General features: G+C 45.6%; 2 protein-coding genes across 7 annotated transcripts in view; one reads left to right on the forward strand and one right to left on the reverse strand.

Annotated features, from left to right (window-relative positions):
• fryl (furry homolog, like) overlaps positions 1-7,776 on the reverse strand; it is a 67,246-nt gene extending 59,470 nt beyond the window's left edge. Inside the window, exons 1-2 of one of the 3 annotated variants that reach the window (XM_034530531.1) lie at positions 7,544-7,776; positions 3,662-3,722 (exon numbers count right to left, since the gene is read on the reverse strand). The gene's annotated coding sequence lies outside the window, so the exon portion shown is untranslated. Of the gene's footprint in view, positions 1-3,661; positions 3,723-3,815; positions 3,946-4,535; positions 4,626-7,543 lie in introns of those variants that run through there. The other 2 variants (XM_034530532.1, XM_034530533.1) reach the window with 2 other exon arrangements.
• A 3,162-nt stretch (positions 7,777-10,938) lies between these two features.
• On the forward strand, positions 10,939-17,678 carry dcun1d4 (DCN1, defective in cullin neddylation 1, domain containing 4 (S. cerevisiae)). Of its 4 annotated transcripts, XM_034531696.1 has the most exons (11): positions 10,939-11,028; positions 12,420-12,490; positions 12,699-12,738; positions 12,842-12,929; positions 13,044-13,132; positions 13,216-13,286; positions 14,720-14,811; positions 14,918-15,026; positions 15,372-15,476; positions 17,032-17,134; positions 17,243-17,678. In XM_034531696.1, the coding sequence occupies exons 1-11, from the start codon at positions 11,010-11,012 to the stop codon at positions 17,296-17,298; spliced, it is 843 nt and encodes a 280-aa protein (XP_034387587.1). In that variant the 5' UTR covers positions 10,939-11,009; the 3' UTR covers positions 17,299-17,678. The 4 variants fall into 4 exon arrangements, with proteins under 4 accessions (XP_034387587.1, XP_034387589.1, XP_034387588.1 ...); XM_034531698.1 differs by lacking the exon at positions 15,372-15,476; XM_034531697.1 differs by lacking the exon at positions 12,420-12,490 and having other exon boundaries at positions 10,955-11,028.
• The last annotated feature ends 7,761 nt before the right edge of the window (positions 17,679-25,439 follow it).

Below are 25,439 nucleotides of genomic sequence, written 5' to 3' on the forward strand. Positions count from 1 at the left end.
ACACACACACACACACACACACACACACACACACACACACACACACACACACACACACACACACACACACACACACACACACACACACACACACACACACACACACACACACACACACACACACACACACACACACACACACACACACACACACACACACACACACACACACACACACACACACACACGAACTCTGCCCTCTAGAGACCAGCTGGCAGAAAGCACACCAGGCTGCACTAATTGTTGAAATTTACTGACAAGTCCAAAATCTATATAAAAAAAAAAAAAAAAACACTCAGCAAGATTTGATGGCAAACAACCAGAAAGCTTGTTGGAGCCGGACTCTGAACACGCCTCGTAACATTAGACTAATCCACCGTTAAAGTCTACACAGAACGTAGGTAATAAACAGGAAACCACATTAAGGGGCCTCGCTGTAAAAAGATGGGATGTTTCTGTGCCGTCGGGTTCAGAGAGCCGGACGCCAAACAACCACGAGGAGGTTCAGCCCTTTGAATATCAGTTTATTGTAATATACTCAAGACGAGGGATCTGGAGTCCAGTCAGGGTGAGAAAGATGAAAAGAGTTATTGGGCAGCGATGAGGAGACACAAGCTCGAGGTCCAAAAGACTGTATTGTCACATCTAAATTATAAAAGTTTAAAATAATAAATTCATACACAGAGTAATCAACTGTCACTTAGTGGGAGTGGAGGTTGTATGAATAAATAAATAAATAAAATGTATCCTTTGAAATAAAAAGAAAGGAAAAAAAAAGAGTATTGTAGTAAATGTTCCAGCTGTTTCTTATCGCAAATTTTTAATTTTTTTTTTTTTTTTATTAAGAGTGTGTTCGATTCAAGCATTTTCATGCCTTTAACTGTAAAAAAATAAGCATTTCTCAAAGAGTCATGCAACTGTATTAAGTCAAAAAACACCAAAAACTAAAATCAGGCAACGAAGAAATTGTTTTGCATTAAAGCTCCAAAGAGGAACGTTTGTTGGGAAAAGACTGAAGCTGCAGAGCGGCTGAGGCAGCAGATCCTGGTCCAACCACTAAGAGAGAGAGAGAGAAAGAGAGAAAGAGAGAGGGATGACCGATGAGGCAAAAAGATAGGCATCGCCCCGAGCGCCACAATGGCCAGTGGAGGCAGCTGCGGTTTTGTTGGGGCCGGGTCCGCTAGAACAATACCGCTGCACAGGAGGCCCCCAGATCCCAATCGGCCCAGGAATGTGGAAGAGGAAGCTCCGGGAACAATGTGCAGCGTTCCTCTGCCGCTCGGGGTCTCGCCTCCTTCTGCTCTCAGGCAGAAGAAAACAGGAAAACTGGTGGGCCGAGGCCCAGAAGGCCCAGTGCGTCTACAGTCAGCTGATCGGGGATTTGGGGGGGGGGGGGGGGGGGGGGGGGGGGGTAAACAGTCCCGAGGTCTACGTCAGGTGAGCTGAAGATCAAAACAACGCTGCACTGCCCTCTGCAGGTACAAACAGACACCGGCTATCCGGCCTCAAGAGTAACCTGAAATTATGAAGCCGTGAAAACTACTTTCTTTTACTGTGCGTGTGTGTGTGTGTGTGTGCGTGCGTGCGTGTCTGTGTCTGTGCGTGTGTCTGTGTGTGTGTGTCTGTGTGTGTGTCTGTGTGTGTCTGCCTTGGCGCAACCACTTCCCATGCAACGTCTTCAGATGTATAGAAAAAAGGATGCCTTCAGGCACAACATGAACATGGGTTATTCGCTCCGTGTCAGGTGAGAAAAAGTCTCGATGACGTGAAGTGAAGTAAACGAAAGTGAACGCACGTCTTCGCGAAAACTACGAAGCTCCCAGCGACTGTTTTAAAGACGCATACGTTTGTCACGTCGTTTCATTTATCTTTGAAGAAATGTAGGTCCATAAACTATAAAAACACCTATATATTCATTTCATTGGTAAAAATCCAATTAAATAGTTAAATCTGTGCCACTCAGGCTTCTAACAGCTCAGAACTATTATGTATTGTATTATGTATATAGTTCTGATCCGGTTTCCGGCTGTGAACGCGGTGCTTAGAAGACTAAACGTCTGCCAACGGGGGAACAACCCATGTGACGACGTCCAGGCAAAAGGGAGGTCCAGCCGGTTCTGGCCGGTTCTGACTGACAGTTTGAGAGGCGACTCCACGGAGGAGACGGTCGTCACCGCTGAAGAATGTGAGAATGTGACCCGACCCAGACCTCCAATCAGAAACCGCCCTCTTGTTCTCCGCTGTGACCATTCTGAGGAAACACGACTCAGAGGAACTCACCTGCGCAACTCCACTTCACAACCTCTGAGGCTCATTGCTCAAGAAGCCAGAATGAACCACAGAACACGTGTTCACCGCAAATACAAGTCCATGAGACTCCTCTGGTTGTATAGAAGTCTATGCTTCATGTGTTAAAGCTGCATCCTCTCTCCTGGCCACCAGGGGGCGACTCCTCTGGTTGTATAGAAGTCTATGCTTCATGTGTTAAAGCTGCATCCTCTCTCCTGACCACCAGGGGGCGACTCCTCTGGTTGTATAGAAGTCTATATAAATGACTCTACTTCTCTTGATGTATTCCCTCAGTAAACATTGTAAACATTAGTTTTTGGTCTCAATCTCTAGTTTCAAGTCTTCTTCAATACAGCGTGATGTTCATTTAGTAAATTATGGTCATTTAGAGTCAGACAGACCATAAAGCAGGGGATGCTTTAGGGCGGGGCTACAAGGTGATTGACAGGTCGCAAACACTAACGCAATCCAGAAATGGTAACTTCTGTTCATTGGTTGCCTTACGGCCATAATCCACGACACCGACAGCCAAATAGCCGAACTCGAGGATTCAAAACATTCTACAAGTCAACAGGGGACGACGCCCACTTCCTATGTGGTCAGATGATGCTCCACCAATCAGCTGGATCTGGTTTCACACGTCACTCGGACACAAACACACTTTTTCTCTAGAGCGTCGGTGGTGTATCAGATCTTTGTGTTATCGCCTGACTTTCATAACGATTTGTGCTGCTCTTCATTAGCTTGTCAGCTTCTTTTTTGCGAACACTTGCGTACAAGAGAGTTGTTACTTTTTAGCCAAACCAGCAGCGTCTGCCTCACCGTGTTAACAATCTATAAATCACACTGGAGGTCCTATAAATATACAATATACAAACAACAGTCGTACTACTTGTGTTCCTGTAATAGGAATTACATTAAACCTCTCGTCTCTATGGAGATTAGGCCATCAACTCCATCGTTGTCATGTCTATTTATTCAGTTTAAACCCCGTATTTCTACACAGATAAAAATAAAAGATAAAGATGGAGCTCCACTACTCGGTGTTTCCCCTGAATTCATTCAACCATTAAGCAGAGCAGAGACAGGCGAAGTGAGGATAACCAGTCACAAGTCAACACTTGGTAAATAAAGACGAGCTGCTGTGGAACTGCAGACACATAACGAGGCATTTCTCGACACGCATCGGCGTTGCCCCGAGTGAAGCGTGAACCGGCAGCAAAACACACGCCATGTTTCTATTTTTGGCGTTCGGCAAAAGAGAAAACAAAGAGATTAATCCAACACCCAGTTCTTTTCCCACACTGCTTAGCTTCAGTAGAAAAGCTCCCCGGCGCGGTGGCGACTGCCCACTTGACCCCGTGTGACGTACCTTAAGGCCATAGAGCGGGGGCTGCAGCTGGGGAGGGTCCACAAGTTCGCTGCACAAGGATCTAGAAAAGCAGCACAGAGAAACAAAATATGCTCTTTTAACCTGCAATTTAACCTCCGGCAGGTTACAAAACATCGTTCAAAAACACATTTACACATCGCTGCAGTCGCATAATTGGCTCAGTAACGACCGATGAAACCGTGAGAAGCGTCGTGTCGCTGGACTCTCGGTCACAGCGGAGCGGTCGACTGCTGGCCTTCAGCCTCTGTGCTGCGACGGGATTAAAAAAGCCCATCCTGAGTAATAATCTGAAGATTACACCCCGCTACGTCCAAGGAGGCCGTTACGCAAGCGATCAGAGCCTCAGAAACTGGGCTTTCCCTCCAGGTGGTCATCACGAGGCTCCTTTTAGAGTCGGGTAATCTCACATCCAGCCACGCGATCATCGTCGCCGTCTGTCAGCAGAACAAAGTCAAATTCACAACTTCTTTTTTGGTTTAAGCGCCGCTTCAATACCAACATCACCAATGCTTCCGATACAGAGTCTATGCACCGATCAGAGATCAGGCGATATCATCTCTCAACACAATGCGTCACCTGCTACCTGATCCCTACTGCACGCGTGCAGACTAGTACTACACACCTGTGATTTCTTCCCCTAATGACGCTTCATTGTGAACAACAGAATTGTGTTGTTTCGTTGTTATCAGATCGGCTGACGGGAAGGACAAAATGGTTTCTGAACATTAATTTTAGAAAAAAAAAGGAAGGAAGAACAATCCACCGAGTCACAGCCAGACAGAGAAGTCGAGATGCGAGACCTTCGACTCACACCGGGGACAGATGGTGAGAAACAACATACCGCCTCACATACCTTTTCTGCACTCGCCACAAAAAATAAATTCTCAGACGCAAATCGCTCACTTCTCACGCTGACAGACGTGTGAATACTACATCTGGCTTCCTGTTGCAGCTCAGCTGCGACCGCAGCAGAAGGCTGAGGCCGAACCCTGTGCACATCCTGAACGGCGAATCAAAAAAAAAAAAAAACACAGCCACATAATCTATATTTAGAGCTCTCGAGACGTGGCTGCGAAAACGCACCATCTCGCATCTCGATAATCCTTCGAACAGATCGATGCATTTTTAAACTTTTTTTTTTTTTTTGACGGCATTTTTTTGGGTGCGACGCGAGAGAGAAGGGCCAAAGGTCACGGGGGGGGGAGCAGAACCGATCTCACCGATGGTTAACTTGACTTTCATCTACATATCGGCCGGGCGACTTTCTGAGTCCGGCACGCGGTGAGGATGCTGCCAACGGGAGGCCAGCGGTGCACCCAGGAGGAAGTAGCAGGGATCGTCCCCTCTCGCTCCCCTTCGGCCTCCTCTTGCCAACGTTCTGGCTCGGCTTCCTCCAAGTTTCACCGCCGCAAACAAACGACCATCGAAATGTAGAAAAAAAACAGACCAAAAAGGACGGCTGACGCGATGCTTTCGTCCTGGAAGAATGTGGCGCAGAAACAGGCAGTAAATTGGATAAAAGAGAGTAGAGCCTATATCGGGCTCCCTCCAACCCAAAATGACAGGCCTGGCCACGTTCTAATCACTACCTCGAGCGGAAACATTACCGGCTGCTCCCGACCAGGAAGTGCGTAAACAAAAACACCTTTTTTGTTGTCGTTTCCCTGTTTCAACAGATATTCCTCTCATGTTCATCTTCTACTGTACAGCCAGAAGAAAGGAAGTCTCATCCCCCTCACCGGCAGCTGATCTAAACGAGGCCGTCTCGAGGGCAGAGACAGGGTGGTTTCTTTGTGAAGGCGGACGCAAACATCAATTATGCTCCAAAAAACCTCTCTCCCAAAAGCCAAGGATAATCTTCCTCAGCAGGGCTCAATTATGGGTTATTTCTAGCGAGACTCCGTCCACATTGTGCGCTACATTACTGCCGGAGTCGTTCAACTGAATCAAAAGAAAAGAATGTAAACGTTATGCTGCGCTTTAATTTACTGGGACAGAGTTAGCCCCATGAAGGTCACAGAGTCCAGAGGTGGACAACTTCTTCTGATTTCGACGCTACACAACCATCCTTCTTCTGGGCTACGAACACGCACACAACAATAATTTCCAATAGCTTTCAATCATTTACCGACTCGTAAACCGTTTCGCGCCCAAATTTAATGAAAGGGCACCGCGATGCTGTTCAGTCTTTGTTCTCCGGAGACACAGTTTGTGTTCAAGGTTCAACGCGGGATGACGTGACCCTCGAGATGAGACAGAAAATGTACTGATTTTCAGCCAAATTCAGGTTCAATTGCTCAAAAGTGTCATTTGTTCAGATGTCCAGTTAATAATTCAGCAGTGTACAAACGCAAACACTGGCCTGGACCCAACTGGTCAGTCCAGATAAGAGGAGACCCTGGGACAGCTTTGGGGAAGGCCAACCAGGAGCTTTTCCATATGGAACCGGGCCGAGTGCTGCGGGGTCAAGGGGCGTCGAAGCAGGTGTGAATATTTATCAAAAGTTTCAAGCCCTTTAAAGAGAAGTACACTTTTTTTTTGCTTTGACAAAATGACCATTTAGAAGTCAGTAAAACCAAATTCAGAGTTGAGGAATGAATATTCAAATAACTAAAATAGGTTGAAACAACGACGTCAAACCCATTAAAAATACCTAAACGCAATCGGGTTCGGATGAAAAGGAGTCGTTCTTGTAGTACATCATATTTTTGTAGTCACCACTGAAATGCTGAGTTGACAGTTAATCCTTGCAGTGGTGGAGGGGGGGGGGGGGGGCAGCTTAGTGAGGGGCCACTGTGGGGACGTTTTACACAGCGTAGTTTTTCATCCCCCCGCCCCCCCTCTATGCTCTTGGATGCCATTAACGTCTTACCAGATTAAACCAAAACACACTAATTCACTGGAATTATGGCCCCAGATAATCTCAAATAGATAGCTATCTGCAATCTAGGGGGGGATTCCCTCTCGTGTGTGCGTGACACAAATTAGAGAATACACTACACGCATCTGGACTGCCATCAGAGGCTTATCCTGGCAGGGCCCGCCAGGAGCACCACATGTAGAGGCCTGCTGTGTATGAAATGATTAAACTACGCGTGTGTGCTACGGCAGCAGATCCAAAACACTGGAACAAAGTTATCATAATCCACCCCTGCAATGGGTGAATCACAGGGAAGGGGGGGGGGAGGGAGACAATGGCCTCCTGTCACTGTGGCTTTGGCCATGTCCACCTCCAGGGACTCCTCTCCGGCTGCAGTGTGTGTCTGCAGACGGGCCAACAAACGCCTCATTGTGTGTCAGATGCAACTCCAAACAAGGAGAATGAAGCTTTGGGAGGAATGTTATGAGCTGGATGCGAGGCTTGACAGCTCCCTCGCAGTTGTTGCAATGCATGCATGCATGCAAACACACACACACACACACACACACACACAAATAAGAAAAGTTAAGCTGCAAGCAGTATGAGTAAATAGAGCATAAAAACACCACAAGGCTCACTGAGATTAACGCGTGTGGTGACGTAACGGCACAGTGTTTTATTTGTTAGACATTTACTGTACCTTGAAACACAATAAAAGAGTTAAAAGGAGTTTTTTTTTTTAAAGGAGTCGAACACATGAAGCCCACCACGGTAGCTTTAAGCTAGCAGCTAGCTTGGTGTTGAAACTGCGGGGGCTAGCTAGGCGCTGAGCTCGGCTAGCTAGCAGCGACTCGATCGAGCAACTCGATCGAGCAACCGAGCCAGTTGTCAACTAACGTGGTAGTTCGACACGCTCGTGGAGGTAATCGCCCCTGAGAGCGAAGCTCGAGCTACCTGGCGGCGTCACGAGCGGATATTCGCAAAGCGGACGTTTTACTCACAACTTCTTTTTGTTTCCTCTCTTTTTCTCCTTCCTTTTTCTTTCGTCTTGTGTTGTTGTTATTGTTGTTGTTGTGGAGCTCGGGTAGCTTAGCTCGCGGACGGTCTTTTCATTTTTGCCGAACCAGCCTGGACGTCCTGCATCGGAAGGATTTTCTTGTTCCGTTAGTGGTGAGAATCTCTTTTTTTTCTCTCTCTCCGGTGTTGGGAAGAGCTCCACTGTCAGCCCGGTTTGGTCCCGCCTCCTTTCGGCCGTGATTGGCTGTGATTGGTTGACGCCCACACGGAACGCAGCTTTCTTATTGAACCAAATACGTGGCAATCTGTTGATTGGATGACGTCTCGGGAACTTTTTTTTATAAATGGTTTGCTCTGTTTTCTCGACCGGCGTACACCGAAACTTGCACGAGGAGGGCGGGTGCTCGGGTACAGGTAGGAGCTAAGGCTAAGACTACTAAATACAATGTATGTATTTCTTTGAATAAATAAGGAAATGGATAAATAGTTAAATCAATAAAAACAGAAATGTATACAACCAGAAAATAATATGTGGGAGAAAATAATTTGTTTTTAAATAAACCTGCATATTTAATTTATAATTGAGGTTTTAATTTCGACATTAATATCTTTATTCTTTATATGTATTTAATAATGTATCTATTCTAATGGTAGGTTTAGTCCTCCACAATAACAATGCTAAAAAAATTAATTTTAAAAAAGTGGTAAAAAACCAAAGTCTTAAGAGTAAATTCTACACAATGAGTGTGTAGAACCATAATTTAATTCAAAAGAAAAATGCTTTTGCCCAAATAACAAAGATTAGAAGTTAGTGCTTTTTGTGAATCATGTAGACAAAAAAAAAATATGATGAAAAAATATGACAAATATGCTGTTGATTTCTCATTTAGTCCAGATAAGCAAACGTGAGAAACCTTGGAGTGATTGTAAGTATATTAAAAAACTAACTTTTCCCACCTTTTAATCTAAACAAAAACAACACACGTGTCATATTTAAGGCACCATTTATTCTTTTTGGTCGTCGCATATGGCAAATGATAATAAAAACAAATGACTTGATTCATTTGTTGCACTTCCTACAAAAAGACAAGATGTAAACAGATGCAACTGGAAATACTTCACAAAGGACAGTAGCTCCCCCTAGTGGACATGCAGTGCAACGTTTCTCCTGGATGAATATGTGCACTATATGAAAATATACTCTGGATGAATTATCGGCATTGTTTACGGCGTTAAAGACACAGAACAGCTGCAGCGGACGGATCCATTCAACCCTTCAGTGTTCCCTGCAACATAAAATGTAATACATGAAGAGCATATTCACGTGCTGCAGCATCAATGGCACTTTTCTTTTGTGCATTATGTTTCTGACAGCTGCGTCAACACATGACACCACTTATTATTATTATTATTATTAATTTATATTACTGACCTTTAGCTCGCCACCTGTTCTGCAGGTGCAGCCGGAGCTTTCTTCTCACATTCACCACACACATGGTGGCAGGACCTGTTGGCGTGACACGTGATTATTAATCATTATTCATTATACACGATGAACGAAACTGTCAGATTATTGGCTGAAAAGTCATTTATCTTTTGGAATATCAATTAAACACACACACACAAACCATCTATTTTTGTTTGCGTCTTTTTTTATGTGGAAATCTTATTTTACTTCATTATATATGTCGGTTTGATGCCTTGAGGAAAAAAAAAATAATAACTTCTTCCTATTTTTTTGTATACAAAATATAGGGTTTTTTTATATGCAAAGAAAATGGTGTGAAAAAGTAACGTATCTGGTCAAGTTATGTTACATTAAAGTCATATCTCCAAAATAAAATAAACAAAATAAAGAGTACGAAGCAGGATGGGACACTGTGGAGACACACACACACACACACACACACACACACACACACACATGGTTCAGGTATCAGGTATCACGGTAGCTCAGTCATGGTCCACAGGGGAGACTCTCACCTTCCAGCTCGCTTTCTCTGGACCAGCCGCCGCCTCCTCGCCCGTCTTCACGGTTACAGTTGGTCCGCTTGTTTCAGAACTCATGGTGGTTTCTCCTGGATCAGAAGTGACAAACAACTTACTTACTTACTCTCTCTCTCTCTCTCTCTCTCTCTCTCTCTCTCTTCGCACACCTTTTCCACACCTCCACCAGACACACCTGTATTTGCAGTCAAGGGTCACTGATTCTTTTGTGCTGTTTTCAGTCTTTGTGCTAGAAATGTTTTCATAATGCATGTTGTACTTACTGCAAACATAAATATTTATAAAATTAAATAGGACGGTGTGTAATAGAGATTGAATCTGTATAGCCAAGAAAAGAGGGCTGAATATGTTCCTTTATTAGAGGTTTACTCCCACGAGACAATAGTCAGTTAGATCTAATTATGGTTTAAAAAAAACATACATTTTAATAGAAGCTTTCCAATATTCTCGTTTTACTTTATATAAAAACTGTACACTCAACGGTCAGCCTCCTTGAAGTAGTCCAACTAGTTAGTAGTGGTATATTGACAATTATAACAATAATAACACTACTACTACTTCTAATAATAAAACTTGTTATTCATACAGCACTTTTCAACGTTACAAAGTGCTTTACATTATTATAACAGGAACATCAACATTTCAGGACTGCACGACATAAAAATACAATACAATACAAAATAACTTTTAAAAAAGTGATTTTTTAATATTCACCACCTATAATATAATGACATATATACATTTCCTCTTACAATTAACACTTAAAAAATGGAATAAAAAAATTATGTTAACCATATTTTTGGGTGTTTCATTTTTTTCCCAAACCACACCTACATATAACTACAACTAGAGATAAACAATATCGTACTTTATACTCCAACTACAGATACAAAATGGAGTAAAAAGTATACTACTTCCCTCTAAGATAGTGCAGTAGAAGTACAACAAGTTTAAATAAAAGTAGTACGTTCGATTCATGTAGTATCCCGGATTTTCAGTCACCTGACAAACAGGGTTTTAAAGACCCCGCCCGGCTGAGTTGACACCGAACGAACCCAAAACAGCGGGTTCAGAGGGGCGGTTAAACGCTTGACTGATAGCGACCAATCAGAGGCCATCGTGGGCTGGGCTTCAAGCGCGCACGAGGAAACTCTAGTGAGTGACGTGTCATAAGAAACCTCTCAACCAATCAGTAACGGCGCTAGGGCAGCCCCCCGTTTGCGGAGGCCTGACCAATTGGATGCCTGCGTGGGGAGGGGCTTATCCCTCCCTCTTCCGCCTTCCCAGTGACACGACGGCTCGAGCGGCCAATCAAAGGGCACCGAAGGCGGAGCCCGAGCGCGCTCGCGTTCAACCATCCTCCGTGGGCGTGGCTTACGCGGACAAGGCCCGCCTATTGGCCGGTCTCCGGACTTCCAACAGACAGTTGTATGTTTCATAAAAATGCACTCTGATGCGGCAAGTAAGTAGTAACCTCACGGAGGCTTTTTCTGCATCGCGTTGCGAACCCTCCGCGCACGCGACGCGGCTCTCCGAAGGGAAGCAAACGGCCGCGCGCCGTTCCTACACCTCCTTTCAGCGCCGTGTTTTCTGCAGCGTTAGAGGGGAGCGGATGGATTCCGTGCTGTTCGGTGGCCCCCTTTGTATTTGCCAGTGCTTCCTTGGGCGACAACAAAGGGAGAATAGCGGGTGTAAATCCCGTTGTTATGGACAGGAGGTTGTGTCTGTTATTTAGCGTGCGCGTGCGGCGTCAGCAGGGGCTCAGTGTAACGCAGCTCGGGTTAAAAAAACCCAGAAGGGGTTGTGTCTGCGTGTGTGTGTGTGTGTGTTTTTTCCTCCTCTCGATGGTTATCGTGCGCGTTGTGGTGTCTACGTTTCTCATCGCCGAGGACGCACTGTTTCCTCCAGCGGAGGGACGTTTTGCAAGCCGGGGCAGATTTCTGGGCAACTTGCGGACTGTTACAGAGAAAGAAAATTGTGACGCAGTTGTGTGAAACATGTTTCACTGCCTGCTGCTGCTGCTGCTGCAGTGCTGTCGGGCTTTGCGGCATCTCCACCACCAGCTGCTGCTGCAAAACACCAACACCGGCTGCGCAACGGGTTGTGCGCCAGCGGGCGCGTGCTCATGGGAGAAGGGTTTCAAGACCATGTCAAATGCATTCAATCAGTTGGGGTACAAATATCTATATTATGAGGTGGAAAGGGGGTGGAGGGAGGAGGGGGAGTAGAGAAATAGTTTTTTTTTTTTTTCAAACGCTTGGGAATTGTAGTTCAACTTCCAACCAGAACAGAGGCTTCAGTGGCCTCTGTTCCCCGGAAGTGGACTACAACTCCCACACGCTCAGCTCTCCAGATACTTTGTAAACTCTGTGCAAGTTGCGCGTCTGCGCTGCTATTTTTGGTATGCAGCTAGTGCTGTGTGCGTGCGTGCGTGTTGGTTTTCCAGGAATAAAGCATCGGTATTCGATGACAGCCCTCGAGGAGGGAATGGGGGGCAGGGGGTGCATAGATGATATTTGGCCACCACATATAGTCGAGTTCGTGTGTCTTCTCTAGAGTCACTCCTTCATTCTGTGTCAGATAAATATATATATTTTTATTAATTTTTCCTGTCCGTTTTCTTCTTCTTCTAGAAGTAGAAATCACACTGAAGTAAGTTGCAGAGTCGATGGCCTGATCACTGGCAACAACAACTTCAAATCACAGGGTTCTTGTTGGTGCCAAGATGATGTCACCACATTGTACATTTTTTTTGGGGGGGTGGCCAAAAGCACGCTGCGAGTTATGCTTTTAGTTTGATTTTTCTCTTTTGTATGTGTGTGTGTGTGTGTGTGTGTGTGTGTGGAAATATAGATTTACAGCTGAATTCCCATTTGACTACACTGGCCAGCATCCATAAGATCCACCACACCTTGCACAAGCTGGTAAATACACACGGGCAGCTTGTGTATTTTTTATTTTTTATTTTTTTATATATATATATATATATATATATATATATATGTATGTGTGTGTGTGTGTGTGTGTGTGTGTGTATGTATATATGTGTGTATATATATATATATTTTTTTTTTTTTGTGTGTGTGTTTTATATATTTTAGACGCTAACAAGCGTGTGGTTTTTTTCGACAGAACCTGACAGAAGACGTTGGACAGGATAGCCACCCCTCAGGTACCTGTGGGGGGGGGCAACGTTTACACTGTTTAGGAGCACATGCATGTTTAGCAAGATGAAAATATGTATTAATTATAACTCGTTCCGCCTCCTTCCCCAGCGTGTTGCTCCAGAGCCATGCCTCCGAGGAAAAAGAGGAGACCCTCTGCCGGAGATGACATGTCGGCCAAGAAAAGCCGCCAAGACAGGTGTGACACGCGGGTGTTTTAGACGGGAGCGTTGTGGCTCGTTGAAGAGGGATGTGTGAATATACCTTTTTTTTAAATTTATTTTGTTTAAATAACTTTCTTCTTCCTCTGCAGCGCTTTCAGGAAACATGAAACGTCACAAATTCGCGAGGAGGAGACGTTTGCCAGTAAAAGATGTCTGGAGTGGTTCTATGAATATGCAGGTGCACGTTTTCATCATACGTTCTGAGGTTTATTAGTTTTTTTTTTTAGTTTTTCTGTCTCTCACGTGTGCCGTCTGAAACAGGCTGCGAGGATGTAGTGGGTCCGGACGGAATGGAGAAGTTCTGCGAGGACATCGGAGTGGAGCCCGAGAACGTGAGCAGAAACGCTCCATTTCCATTCTGTTCTTTTGCCCGGCCGAGTCGTGGGGGGACTCTTCTTTTTTTAATGATTTTTGTAATTAGTTCACGGGGTCACAGCTTATTTATGGCCGCTCGTCATTTCAAAGATCATTGAGGTCGTTTTAATTCAATTCAGTTTATTTTATATAGCCCAAAATCACAAATTACAAATTTGTCTCAGAGGGCTTTACAATCTGTACACATACGACATCCCTGACCTTTGACCTCGCATCGGATCAGGAAAAACTCCCCCAAAAAAGGGAAGAAACCTTCAGGAGAGCAACAGAGGGGGATCTCTCTCCCCGGATGGACAGAAGCAATAGATGTCACGTGACCAGATGAACAGCGTTACAGAGTTACATAAACACATTACATGAATATGACAAATGTATGAATAATTCGTACTAGGCATGGACCACGATCCAGACCTCCACAATCCATGAAACAGAGAGAGGAGGGGCATCGCGAAAGAAGCCGGACCCTGCCAGGCAGGAGGCACAAAGGAGGCAGGGCCATTGGGAAGGAGGCCAGGTCTAGGCCAGGGGCTGGATGCAGGGGCAAGGGGTCAGGACCCAGGACCAGCTTCAGACACAGCCAGGTCCAATGGACCCTATGAGACGTGAAGTCACAAAGACTCCGGGGAGGAAGCAGAGTTAATAAGGTGCAATGGAGAGATGTAAATTCATCCATAAGGAGAGAGAGAAGAGGAGATAGGTGCTCAGTGTATCCTAAAACATCCCCCAGCAGCCTATAAGCCTATAGCAGCATATCAAGGGGTTGGACCAGGGCAAACCTGATTCAGCCCTAACTATAAGTACTATTAAAGAGGAAAGTCTTAAGTCTATTCTTAAATGAGGTGACTGTGTCTGCCTCCCGGACTGAAAGTGGAAGCTGGTTCCACAAAAGAGGAGCTTGATAACTGAAGGCTCTTGCTCCCATCCTACTTTTTAGGACTCTAGGAACCTTTGGGACAAGATGTGCCTGATTTTTTAAATGTTACGTAGATGATACAATGCAGTCCTTGAGATTTGCTTAACGTGGGAGTTAAAGGACAAGTCTCGGTCAAAGATAACGCCGAGATTCTTTACAGTGGTGTTGGATGCCAGGGAAATGCCATCTACAGAAACCACATCACCAGATAATTGATCTCTGAGGTGTTCAGGGCCAGTAAAATAACATCAGGAAGTTGCAGGTCATCCATGTTTTTATGTCTTTAAGACATTCTTGAATTTTAGCGAGCTGGTTGGTCTCTGGTTTGATCAATAGATATAATTGAGTATCATCTGCATAGCAATGAAAGTTTATGGAGTGTTTCCTGATAATGTTACGATTCGTAGTTCCAGGTGACTGAACGTGGATTTAAAACCCTGTTCTGAATATCTTGTGTCGGTGTGTGTGTGTGTCCAGGTGGTGATGCTGGTTCTGGCCTGGAAGCTGGATGCCCAGAGCATGGGCTACTTCACCCTGCAGGAGTGGCTGAGAGGGATGGGCTCGCTGCAGTACGTCACCTACATGCTACTGTTTCATAAATATCTGTGTGTGTGTGTGTGTGTGTGTGTGTGTGTGTGTGTCGTCTTGTCTCAAGCTCTTTTCTGCTGCCGCCAGGTGCGACTCCACAGAGAGGCTGAGGAACTCGCTTGACTACCTGAGATCTGTCCTCAACGACAGCACCAGTTTTAAGCTCATCTATAGATACGCCTTTGACTTCGCTCGGGTGAGTTGACACACACACACATTATTTAACGATACCGGCTATCAGAAATGCAGCTTAAACTTGGGATTGGGGATTGCAGAGAAACGCGATGTCACGTATCATTTATCAGCTCATTCACGCTACACGGGAACAACAACAACAATACCAACAACGACAATCCATGCAGGGTTAGAAGTACAGCGCTGTTAGAGGCAGGGTTGGTAATTTTTAGGAACAGCGGCGGTGTGTTTTTAGGAGTTAATGTAGACGATGATGTCACCGGACCGGCCCCCCCCCTCCTTCTGTTTTTAAAATTGTGGTTGACGTGATTTTTCATGACGCTGTGTGGGCGCTTTGATCGGACAGGAAAAGGATCAGAGGAGTTTGGACTTGAACACCGCCAAGTGCATGCTGGGTCTTCTTCTGGGGAAGACGTGGCCTCTGTTTCCTGTGTTTAATCAGTTTCTAGAGGTAAGCGTCAAATGTCCTCGACCAACCTTTTGTCCCGTAATGTGGTTGTGAATAAAAGATTGTCTTTGGGGGGGACGTTCACTTGCCGTGTTTTTATTAAAAACATTTTTTTGCGCCCCCAAAAAGCGAGAGGGAAAGTTTTCAACTTTTTGGAATGTTGCACGTCATGGGACAAATGGAGTAAAGATAAATCCATTTATCTTTAGTTTAGTTTAGTCACCGCGTCTTCATCATCATTGTCACTGCAGCTCGCAGGTTTAGGTTGCTTAGTAACGACCCCCCCCCGCCCTAGCCTTGGATGACTGAACGAAAGCGTGACCCCTTCGCTAAGTTGCCGTGACGTCACTCGTTGGTTTGTTGAGAAGAAGTTGTGAAGCCTCGAGTTCGCCGATTTTGTCATCGCCATGTTGTTGTTTCGCAACCGACTGAGGAGGAGTGACCTAGAGACGCTGTAGAGACCTGTCAATCATCTTGTATTCCCACCCCTAAAGGATCCCCTGCTTTATGGTCTGTTTGACTCTAAATGACCAACCAGAGGAGTCGCCCCCTGGTGGTCAGGAGAGAGAATGCAGCTTTAACACATGAAGTATAGACTTCTATACAACCAGAGGAGTCGCCCCCTGGTGGTCACGAGAGAGAATGCAGCTTTAACACATGAAGCATAGACTTCTATACAACCAGAGGAGTCGCCCCCTGGTGGTCAGGAGAGAGAATGCAGCTTTAACACATGAAGCATAGACTTCTATACAACCAGAGGAGTCGCCCCCTGGTGGTCAGTAGAGAGAATGCAGCTTTAACACATGAAGCATAGACTTCTATACAACCAGAGGAGTCGCCCCCTGGTGGTCAGGAGAGAGAATGCAGCTTTAACACATGAAGCATAGACTTCTATACAACCAGAGGAGTCGCCCCCTGGTGGTCAGGAGAGAGAATGCAGCTTTAACACATGACGCATAGACTTCTATACAACCAGAGGAGTCGCCCCCTGGTGGTCAGGAGAGAGAATGCAGCTTTAACACATGAAGCATATACTTCTATACAACCAGAGGAGTCGCCCCACTGGTGGTCAGGAGAGAGAATGCAGCTTTAACACATGAAGCATAGACTTCTATACAACCAGAGGAGTCGCCCCCTGGTGGTCAGTAGAGAGAATGCAGCTTTAACACATGAAGCATAGACTTCTATACAACCAGAGGAGTCGCCCCCTGGTGGTCAGGAGAGAGAATGCAGCTTTAACACATGAAGCATAGACTTCTATACAATCAGAGGAGTCGCCCCCTGGTGGTCAGGAGAGAGAATGCAGCTTTAACACATGAAGCATAGACTTCTATACAACCAGAGGAGTTGCCCCCTGGTGGTCAGTAACAAATACACATTTTTGTCTTCAGACTAAATCTAAAATGACTACCAAAATACCAAAATGAACATTGCTTTGGAGCAGAACCGAATAGTTGTCTGATGCTACTCTATGATTGGCCAGTCGGCGTTTGAGAGGCGGGTTTGTTAAAAACAAAAAAAAGTCATCAATGTAACTCATCGGTTTATTTTTCCTCAGCAATCTAAGTACAAAGTCATCAACAAGGACCAATGGTGCAATGTTTTAGAGTTCAGCAGGACAATCAACCTGGACCTCAGCAACTACGACGAGGACGGCGCCTGTGAGTAAACACACACACACACACACACACACACACACACACCCACACAGACACACACGAGCGTCGCACAAATGAGTGTTTTCTAATCTCGTCTCTTTCCTTCGCCAGGGCCGGTTTTGTTGGACGAGTTCGTGGAATGGTACAAGGAGAGACAGATGTCATAGTCGCCAAGGAGAAACTAAAATAAAGAGGAATACAACTGTGACAACAAACGACTATGAGAATCAACAACCAACAAGTAAACCGTACGACGATGGTAAAGAAGTGACTGTGGGTGCTTCCTGGTTAAGGGGGGGCGAGGCGGCGGTCTGTGGGTGGGCTACGGTAGGGGGGTTGGGGGGCACTGGTTTTGCATCCCAGGTGCACGCCGCCCAGAGCGCGGAGGGCTGCCATAGTGGTGTTATGTCCCCTACCGAAGTTGCATTGTGGGGAAGCCTGCAGGCAAATCCTCACCACCCCCCCACCCGGTGGTATTGCTCTCTCTCACTGTGACCTGTGTGTGTGTGTGTGTGTGTGACTGTGTGTGTGTGTGTGTGTGTGTGTGTGTGTGTGTGTGTGTGTGTGTGTGTGTGTGTGTGTGTGTGTGTGTGTGTGTGTGTGTGGACAACATGAAATCACACTAGGACGATGGAAGCAAAATGGTTGTGTGTCTGTGGGGGGGAAGAGGGGAGGAGTGTGGGGGGGGGGGGGGGCACCACTCCTCCCCTCTCACCGTTTGAGAAAACCAAACCGTTCATGCATTTGTGTCGGCGTCTCAAACGGGGTCCGAGTCGACATTTTAAATAATATGAATGGTGGACATTTCGTATTATTATTTTTATTATTATCTTTTTTCTCTGGACCGACGGCACGAAACTATCGTTGGTCATATTTTTGAATTCTTCAAGAAGAAGCACACTGTGTCAAACGCGGTCGGTTGCAGATTCCTGGTTCCTCGGCCGTTTACTCTTCATTTGTGCCAGTGATTCCTTTTTTATTTACTTTTGTAGTTTATTTTTTTTGTTCCTTCCCGCTGTTACTGCTCCAGCTAATGCTAACAGTTTGCTACCCCCCCACCCCCCCACCCCCCCTTCCCCTGCAAAGGCTTCCAGACAAATCAGCATTGCTGCTCATAACTCTTTGAGCCGCAGCGTTTAACGGCCCGACGACCGATTCGTGGTCTACGTTGTAGGTAAGAGTATTATTGTGCCTCGAAACATGGACGTCACGTTGTGTGTCCACACACATACCAACACACGCACACACACACAGACACACTGAAGTGGTCAGGGATTCTTTCAGGATGCATTCAGACTGTTTGGGCGGCTGTGTGACGAGTTGGTTTAGAGCCTGTTGGTGTCCATTTTGTCTCGATACGTGGCATCTGTTTTGTCCTCTAGTCCACTGATAGTTTCTTACTAGTAGCATCTCTCCCGACACCCCCCCCCCCCCCCCCCCCCCCCCCCCCCCCGACATTGTTGATAATATAACTACAGTGGAAGACCGGTGGCCCTCCTCAGGACGAGGTCCTCCAAGGCTTGAGTAGAAAGGTAGGTTTGCTGAAAGCGCCGCTTTCGTTGGGGATCGACTCGAAGGACACTGCCGGTTTGGAACCGCGTGCCGATGCTCTTACGTTCTTTTTCGCCCAGTATAATGTTCTCGTAACACGCGTATACATCTTTGTCTTTGGCCGTGGTGTGATGCTGAATCGTCGAGATTTAATATTTGCATGCATGCTCCGACAGCCTTTTGTGAATGGATGAGATTTTTTTTTTTTTTTTTTTTTTTTTGTACAGGAATTTGTGTTTTTTGTGCTAGATTTTTTTTTTTTTTTATATTCCCGACCATGTTCTCTTAATTCTGTTGGAACGACATGATTGTGTCTATCGAGACCTGGAACACACCTGTAACCTCGCGGTGGAGCAGGAGTTCCCTCCTGCATTCAGCCCATCTTAACGCATCCCCGCACGTGTTGCAAAAGCTTCAGGTGGCTGTAGCCAGGGGGAAGAGGGGGGCGGGGGGGGGTTCAATTTTATTCATTTTTTTATTCACATGACGATTACATGCATTGAAAATTAGCCGTGAAGACAAACGCATTGAAACCCACCACAGCTGAAACTATAGGAACGTTCCAGTGCGAATCGTCGGCTTGACGTCTCGAGATCGAGGTAGTTGTTGGATTGCTTACCAAATACTGTGTAGAGCTCAATGTTTTAGTATTTCTCCCATGACGATGCAGGAGGATGAACGCCCTTGTCCCAACTGTATATATGTATGTAAACGATGTAAGTGTCTATATGTCTGTTTTCACTATAACCTAATGTCTATATACATAAATAAAAAGGTTTATTAACTTACTGGCTTTTATTTGGATTCTTAAGTTGATAGTTTTTCCATAAGCTCAAAAAGTACCCAATTTTCTTTCTTTTTTTAGATGCACTTCACTGCAATGAAGGTTCTATCGTTCAGAGATGAGTTTTATTAATAAGTGTATTAATAATACATGACCATTAAGTGGATATGGATTCTAACTGCAAAATCGATTACAGGGAGACATCTTGGTGATGGATGATTTGCCCTCAACAGTTCCACACAATAAATTATTACTATTTACATTCCATTACGTGTAATACTTGTATAATATAATGTAATTCACTATATATACTGTATATAGATATATATTTTTTTTAATTTTAAGATCAAACAATGGCAATCATTGGCTTGTTTTGGAAGCCAGTGACTTTTAAAAATCAAACTTCACTTATGTTCTCATTTGCAAATTGAGAATAGAACGTCAGTGAAGATTCCTCCGTATCGCCGCTCTGTTTGTTGAGTCTCTGTGGAGACCTCCATGTGAGCCCCTCGTACGGCGGCGGCGTGGCAGGAATAGGAGGCGGAGCCCCCTGCGGCGGTTCAGTACCTCCAATGTCGTGCCTCCGGTAGCGAGGAACACCACCATACAACAAATCTGTAACTCTTGAAGTTGATGCCTTGAACTCGTCCTCAGACTTGCGATAGTCGAACCCGGTGTCACCTTGTAGACCGTAGTCATGAGCAGATGCACTCAGAGCTACATTTTCATCCATTGCGTCCCACTTGCGTCTCTCCGATGACATGGCTTTAAGGGCACCGAGGCCTTTCCTCTCATTCCTGGCCTCCGATGCAGCCTTCAATGTCTCAAGAGCTCTGCTGGATGGAAGAGAAACACTACGGGCACCTAGAGATGAGTATGTAGGCATCAGGGGCACTTCTGCCCTTCCTTTGTCTTGTTTTGTGTTACTTTCACTGCTGGAGGAGTCCGTTGGGGGGAGTTCTGACTCAGGTGGAGACGATAAGTCTACATCCAGATGTCTCCTCATACTGGGGATGGAAAGGTCAGAAAGCTGGCGGCCGACGCCCATCCACCTTATCTCAGGAGGCACGTCCGCATCAGTGATGCGTCGGGGCTGCTCGGACATTTTCTTCACCACATCATCAGAGATCCTACTGGGAAATCTGTTTGGAGCGAAGGATGGACCTTCTTGTGCGACACTTTCCATCCCCATAAATCTCTGCTTGTAGTCTGTAGTTTGATCCCCGCCACTGACGGAGAAAGCATTACTGGGTAGCGATGGCGTTTTGAGAATTACACGCTTATAAGTGATCAGAGAGTCATCGGCCGTCATTCCTGACAAGCTTGATGCAGGTCTGCTTGGGTTCGAAGAGGATCCCGTCACGTAAGTTTCGCTCTCGCTGCCAGGATAATTAGTTGGTAGCGGTGCCTTGACATCCAGACGGCGCTTAACGCGCGGCACTCCAAGACTCAGCTCCGGATCACTGAGGCCTTTTGTCTCTGCCTCACTACTGCTGCTGGGAGATGATTCTCTTTGTGCTCTGATATCCAAAGCCCTCCTGATACGGGGGATATTGGTGAGACTCAAATGAGGTTGCCCTGAGTCAGTTTGGCTTTTGAGCTCTACCCCGGACTTCTTCTGCACCAACTCTGTTTGGCTCTGTGGCTGATCCGGTTTGATATTGACAGCTTGGGCCACATACAAAGAGGAATGATTCTGGGATGCTTCTTTCCTCCATCCTTCACCAGCAGATTTTGTTGATGCATCTTCATTTTCACTGCTGGAGGAGGAGGAATCAGGCAGTTGCTGTAATGGCGGTTCCTTCCCCTTGATATCCAGGTACCTCCTATAATGTGGAATACCAAAACCAGTCAACGTAGTATCTGGATTTCCCTCAGTTGTGGGTTGGCTATAGTCTGTTCTGAATCTCTCTGTAACCTCTACTGAGTTGCCAGAGATGTCTCCATGACCCTCTAAACTTAGAGAAACATTCACTGGTGTGTTTTCAGGGGTTAGCAATGATTCTGTCTTTATTCGTCCTTGCATTCCAACTCCCCTTTTCTTTTCTTTTGTTATGTTGCTTTTACTCCCAGTCCCACTCCAGCTGCTGGAAGAGGTGGGGGAGTCAGGTCGAGGTGATGAGGGAAGATTTGTTGAATCATGTGTCTGCGATGTGATTTCAAGGCGCTTTCTGAAGCGGGAGATACCCAGGTTCATCGTGGCCCAACGTGACTGAAGTTCTGGGTTTATCTCTGGTGTTGTGCTGATGTTGCCACCTGTTTTGTCCTCATCTGTAATAACTGTATACTTTTCTAAATTTATATTGCAGTCCGTCTTTGGACTACGAGACTTTGGCAATATAATAAACTCAGTTTCAGTGGCCTTTGATATGGCAGATACTCCCAATCCTAGTTCAACGTTAGCGTTTAGCGTTTCAACCTCACTGTCACTACCAGAAGAGTTAGGGGATGGTCCTTTGATATCTAGACGCCTCTTGATGCGCATCACTTGCTTAAGATCAAGGGCAGGCCACCTTGTTTTTTGATCATGACTTTCTGTTTGAAATACTTGAACTGGAGGTCCGACAATGTCGACCTTCCCTGGCTTTTCTGTGTGGTGTGTTGTTTCATTCTCAGTGTCACTACTAGAGGATGAATCAGGAGGTGGTGATGGTGCTTTGATATCTAGACGCCTCTTGATGCGTGTACTACGCTCAAGATCAAGGACAGGCCATTGTGTTTGTGGGTCAGAACTTACAGTTTGAGATACTTTACTTGGAAGCCTTGCCATTGACATCTCTTGGTTCTGTTTCTTTATTTGGTCTGTTGTGTCATTCTCAGTGTCGCTACTGGAGGATGAATCAGGAGGTGGTGATGGTGCTTTGATATCTAGACGCCTCTTGATGCGCATCGCTTGCTTAAGATCAAGGGCAGGCCACCTTGTTTTTTGATCATGACTTTCTGTTTGAGATACTTGAACTGGAGGTCCAACAATGTCCACCTTCCCTGGCTTTTCTGTGTGGTGTGTTTTTTCATTCTCACTGTCACTACTAGAGGATGAATCAGGAGGTGGTGATGGTGCTTTGATATCTAGACGCCTCTTGATGCGCATCGCTTGCTTAAGATCAAGGGCAGGCCACCTCGTGTCTGCATCATGGCTTCCTGTTTGAGATTCTTCAAATGTAGGTCCTGCAATGTCCACATTCCTAGGCATCTCTGTGTAGCGTCTTGTTTCATCGTCACTGTCACTACTAGAAGATGAGCCATGTGATGGTCCTTTGATATCTAGACGCTTCTTGATGCGTGTACTACGCTCAAGATCAAGGACAGGCCATTGTGTTTGTGGGTCAGAACTTACAGTTTGAGATACTTTACTTGGAAGCCTTGCCATTGACATCTCTTGCTTCTGTTTCTTTATTTGGTCTGTTGTGTCATTCTCAGTGTCGCTACTGGAGGATGAATCAGGAGGTGGTGATGGTGCTTTGATATCTAGACGCCTCTTGATGCGCATCGCTTGCTTAAGATCAAGGGCAGGCCACCTTGTTTTTTGATCATGACTTTCTGTTTGAGATACTTGAACTGGAGGTCCGACAATGTCCACCTTCCCTGGCTTTTCTGTGTGGTGTGTTTTTTCATTCTCACTGTCACTACTAGAGGATGAATCAGGAGGTGGTGATGGTGCTTTGATATCTAGACGCCTCTTGATGCGTGTACTACGCTCAAGATCAAGGACAGGCCATTGTGTTTGTGGGTCAGAACTTACAGTTTGAGATACTTTACTTGGAAGCCTTGCCATTGACATCTCTTGCTTCTGTTTCTTTATTTGGTCTGTTGTGTCATTCTCAGTGTCGCTACTGGAGGATGAATCAGGAGGTGGTGATGGTGCTTTGATATCTAGACGCCTCTTGATGCGCATCGCTTGCTTAAGATCAAGGGCAGGCCACCTCGTGTCTGCATCATGGCTTCCTGTTTGAGATTCTTCAAATGTAGGTCCTGCAATGTCCACATTCCTAGGCATCTCTGTGTAGCGTCTTGTTTCATCGTCACTGTCACTACTAGAAGATGAGTTAGGTGATGGTCCTTTGATATCTAGACGCCTCTTAATGCGTGTAGTACGCTCAAGATCAAGGACAGGCCACTGTGTTTGTGGGTCAGAATTTACAGTTTGAGATACTTTACTTGGAAGCCTTGCCATGGACATCTCATGCTTCTGTTTCTGTATTTGGTCTGTTGTTTCATAATCACTGTCACTACTAGAGAATGAATCGGGAGGTGGTGATGGTGCTTTGATATCTAGACGCCTCTTGATGTGCATGGCTTGTTTAAGATCAAGGGCAGGCCAACTTGTGTCTGGATCTTGACTTCCTGTTTGAGATACTTCAACTGGAGGTCCTGCAAAATCCACCATCCCTGGCTTTTCTGTGTGGTGTCTTGTTTCATCGTCACTGTCACTACTAGAAGATGAGTTAGGTGATGGTCCTTTGATATCTAGACGCCTCTCAATGCGTATAGTACGCTCAAGATCAAGGACAGGCCACTGTGTTTGTGGGTCAGAATTTACAGTTTGAGATACTTTACTTGGAAGCCTTGCCATTGACATCTCATGCTTCTGTTTCTGTATTTGGTCTGTCGGTAATGGGGTTTTGATATCCACACGTCTCTTACTTTGGTGGATATATTGGCGATCCAGGTCAGTTGACGGAGTTTCTGGCTTATTGATTTTGATGCCCTCATTCAATCTGCATGTATTGTGTTCCGCTTCACTCTCAATGCTTGAAGACGATGAATAGGCTGCAGGCAATGAAGGTGCTCCGGTGTTCAGACTCTTACTATGACTAGTAACGGCCAATCTAGTTACAAGCCCCTTTTTGACTGTGTACCCCTCGCCATCACTGTCACTGGAAAGAGAGGAAGAGGAGTCCTGTGGTCTCAGTGCAGGCCTTTGTGTCTCATATCTATAATCCCCATGATTAAATAGCACTGAAGGCCTGATAGCGCCTTCATCGTGAATCTGCTGTTTAATGTTAACATCCTGTTTAAGGTTTCTTTCTAAGACCTCCGCCTGGTCTGAGTTCACAGTGTTTTGTGTCTCCTCAACCTCACTGACATATGATCTGGCGCTGGAGGAATCATCCGTCTTCTGTTCATCAAACATGGGTACCACAATCCGTTTCGAATCATTAAAAGAACTGCACACACCGCTGGACCTCGCAGAGGTGCTTCGAACAGAATCGCTGAATTCAAATTGTTCTTCATTCTCCTGCCACACATCAGGGTCTGTTTGGTTGGTGTTCTTTATATATGGCGACCAATCGGCAAAAGGCTCTGTAGAAAAGCCAGAAAGTTCCCTTTTGCCCTCTATGGGAAGTTGTGGCGCTTCTACTTGTGTAGGTGTTGGGCAATCAGCTCTCTGTTGAACAGACTCCTCAGCCAGCTGACGAGACTCTAGTGTTGATTGGTCTCCCTGTGTCTCCTTGTTTTCATTAAATTCTATGTCATATAGTGAAGAACCTGAGCATGAAGACGATCTTCTCGTCTGCTCAACGGGATCTGGGATGTGTTCTAAATCTATTGTTTGTGTGCGGCCTTCATCAGTGAAGCCTGAGAGGTTTCTCTGGCTGTCCTCTGGACTATTCTGTCGTAAACAGTTTTCACTTCCTGGATCTACAGCTCTATTTGCATCCCTCTCAGCTGCTTCACATTCAATCACTGCATCATTATTGATGCATTCCATATTTCCAGTGACTACGGTATCATAATATTCTTCATTGTTGTCTTCTCTAAAGTCTACAGTGCTGAATGTAACCCTCCTCTCCCTGCGAGTTCCCATGTGTTCTGGTTCCTCACCGTTGGAGAAGGCCTCATTGTCATATTGTGTTTGTTCTACAGATGGCACAGAGTTGGTTGGAGAGGAGCTTTTCTTCCTGGTGACCCTTCTCCAAAGAACATCAATACACGGTCTTGCAAGGACTCCCAGCATAAAGGCTATCAGAA

The sequence above is a fragment of the Cyclopterus lumpus genome, chromosome 4, assembly GCF_009769545.1.
Source record: "Cyclopterus lumpus isolate fCycLum1 chromosome 4, fCycLum1.pri, whole genome shotgun sequence".
In the NCBI taxonomy this organism is placed as follows: domain Eukaryota; kingdom Metazoa; phylum Chordata; class Actinopteri; order Perciformes; family Cyclopteridae; genus Cyclopterus; species Cyclopterus lumpus.

Bases quoted from the DNA above. Each gene is read 5' to 3' on its own strand.
- dcun1d4 (XM_034531696.1), top strand. The intron at 12,491-12,698 runs GTAAATACACAC...TTTTTTCGACAG, and splicing joins ACCACACCTTGCACAAGCTG to AACCTGACAGAAGACGTTGG. The intron at 15,027-15,371 runs GTGAGTTGACAC...TTGATCGGACAG, and splicing joins ACGCCTTTGACTTCGCTCGG to GAAAAGGATCAGAGGAGTTT.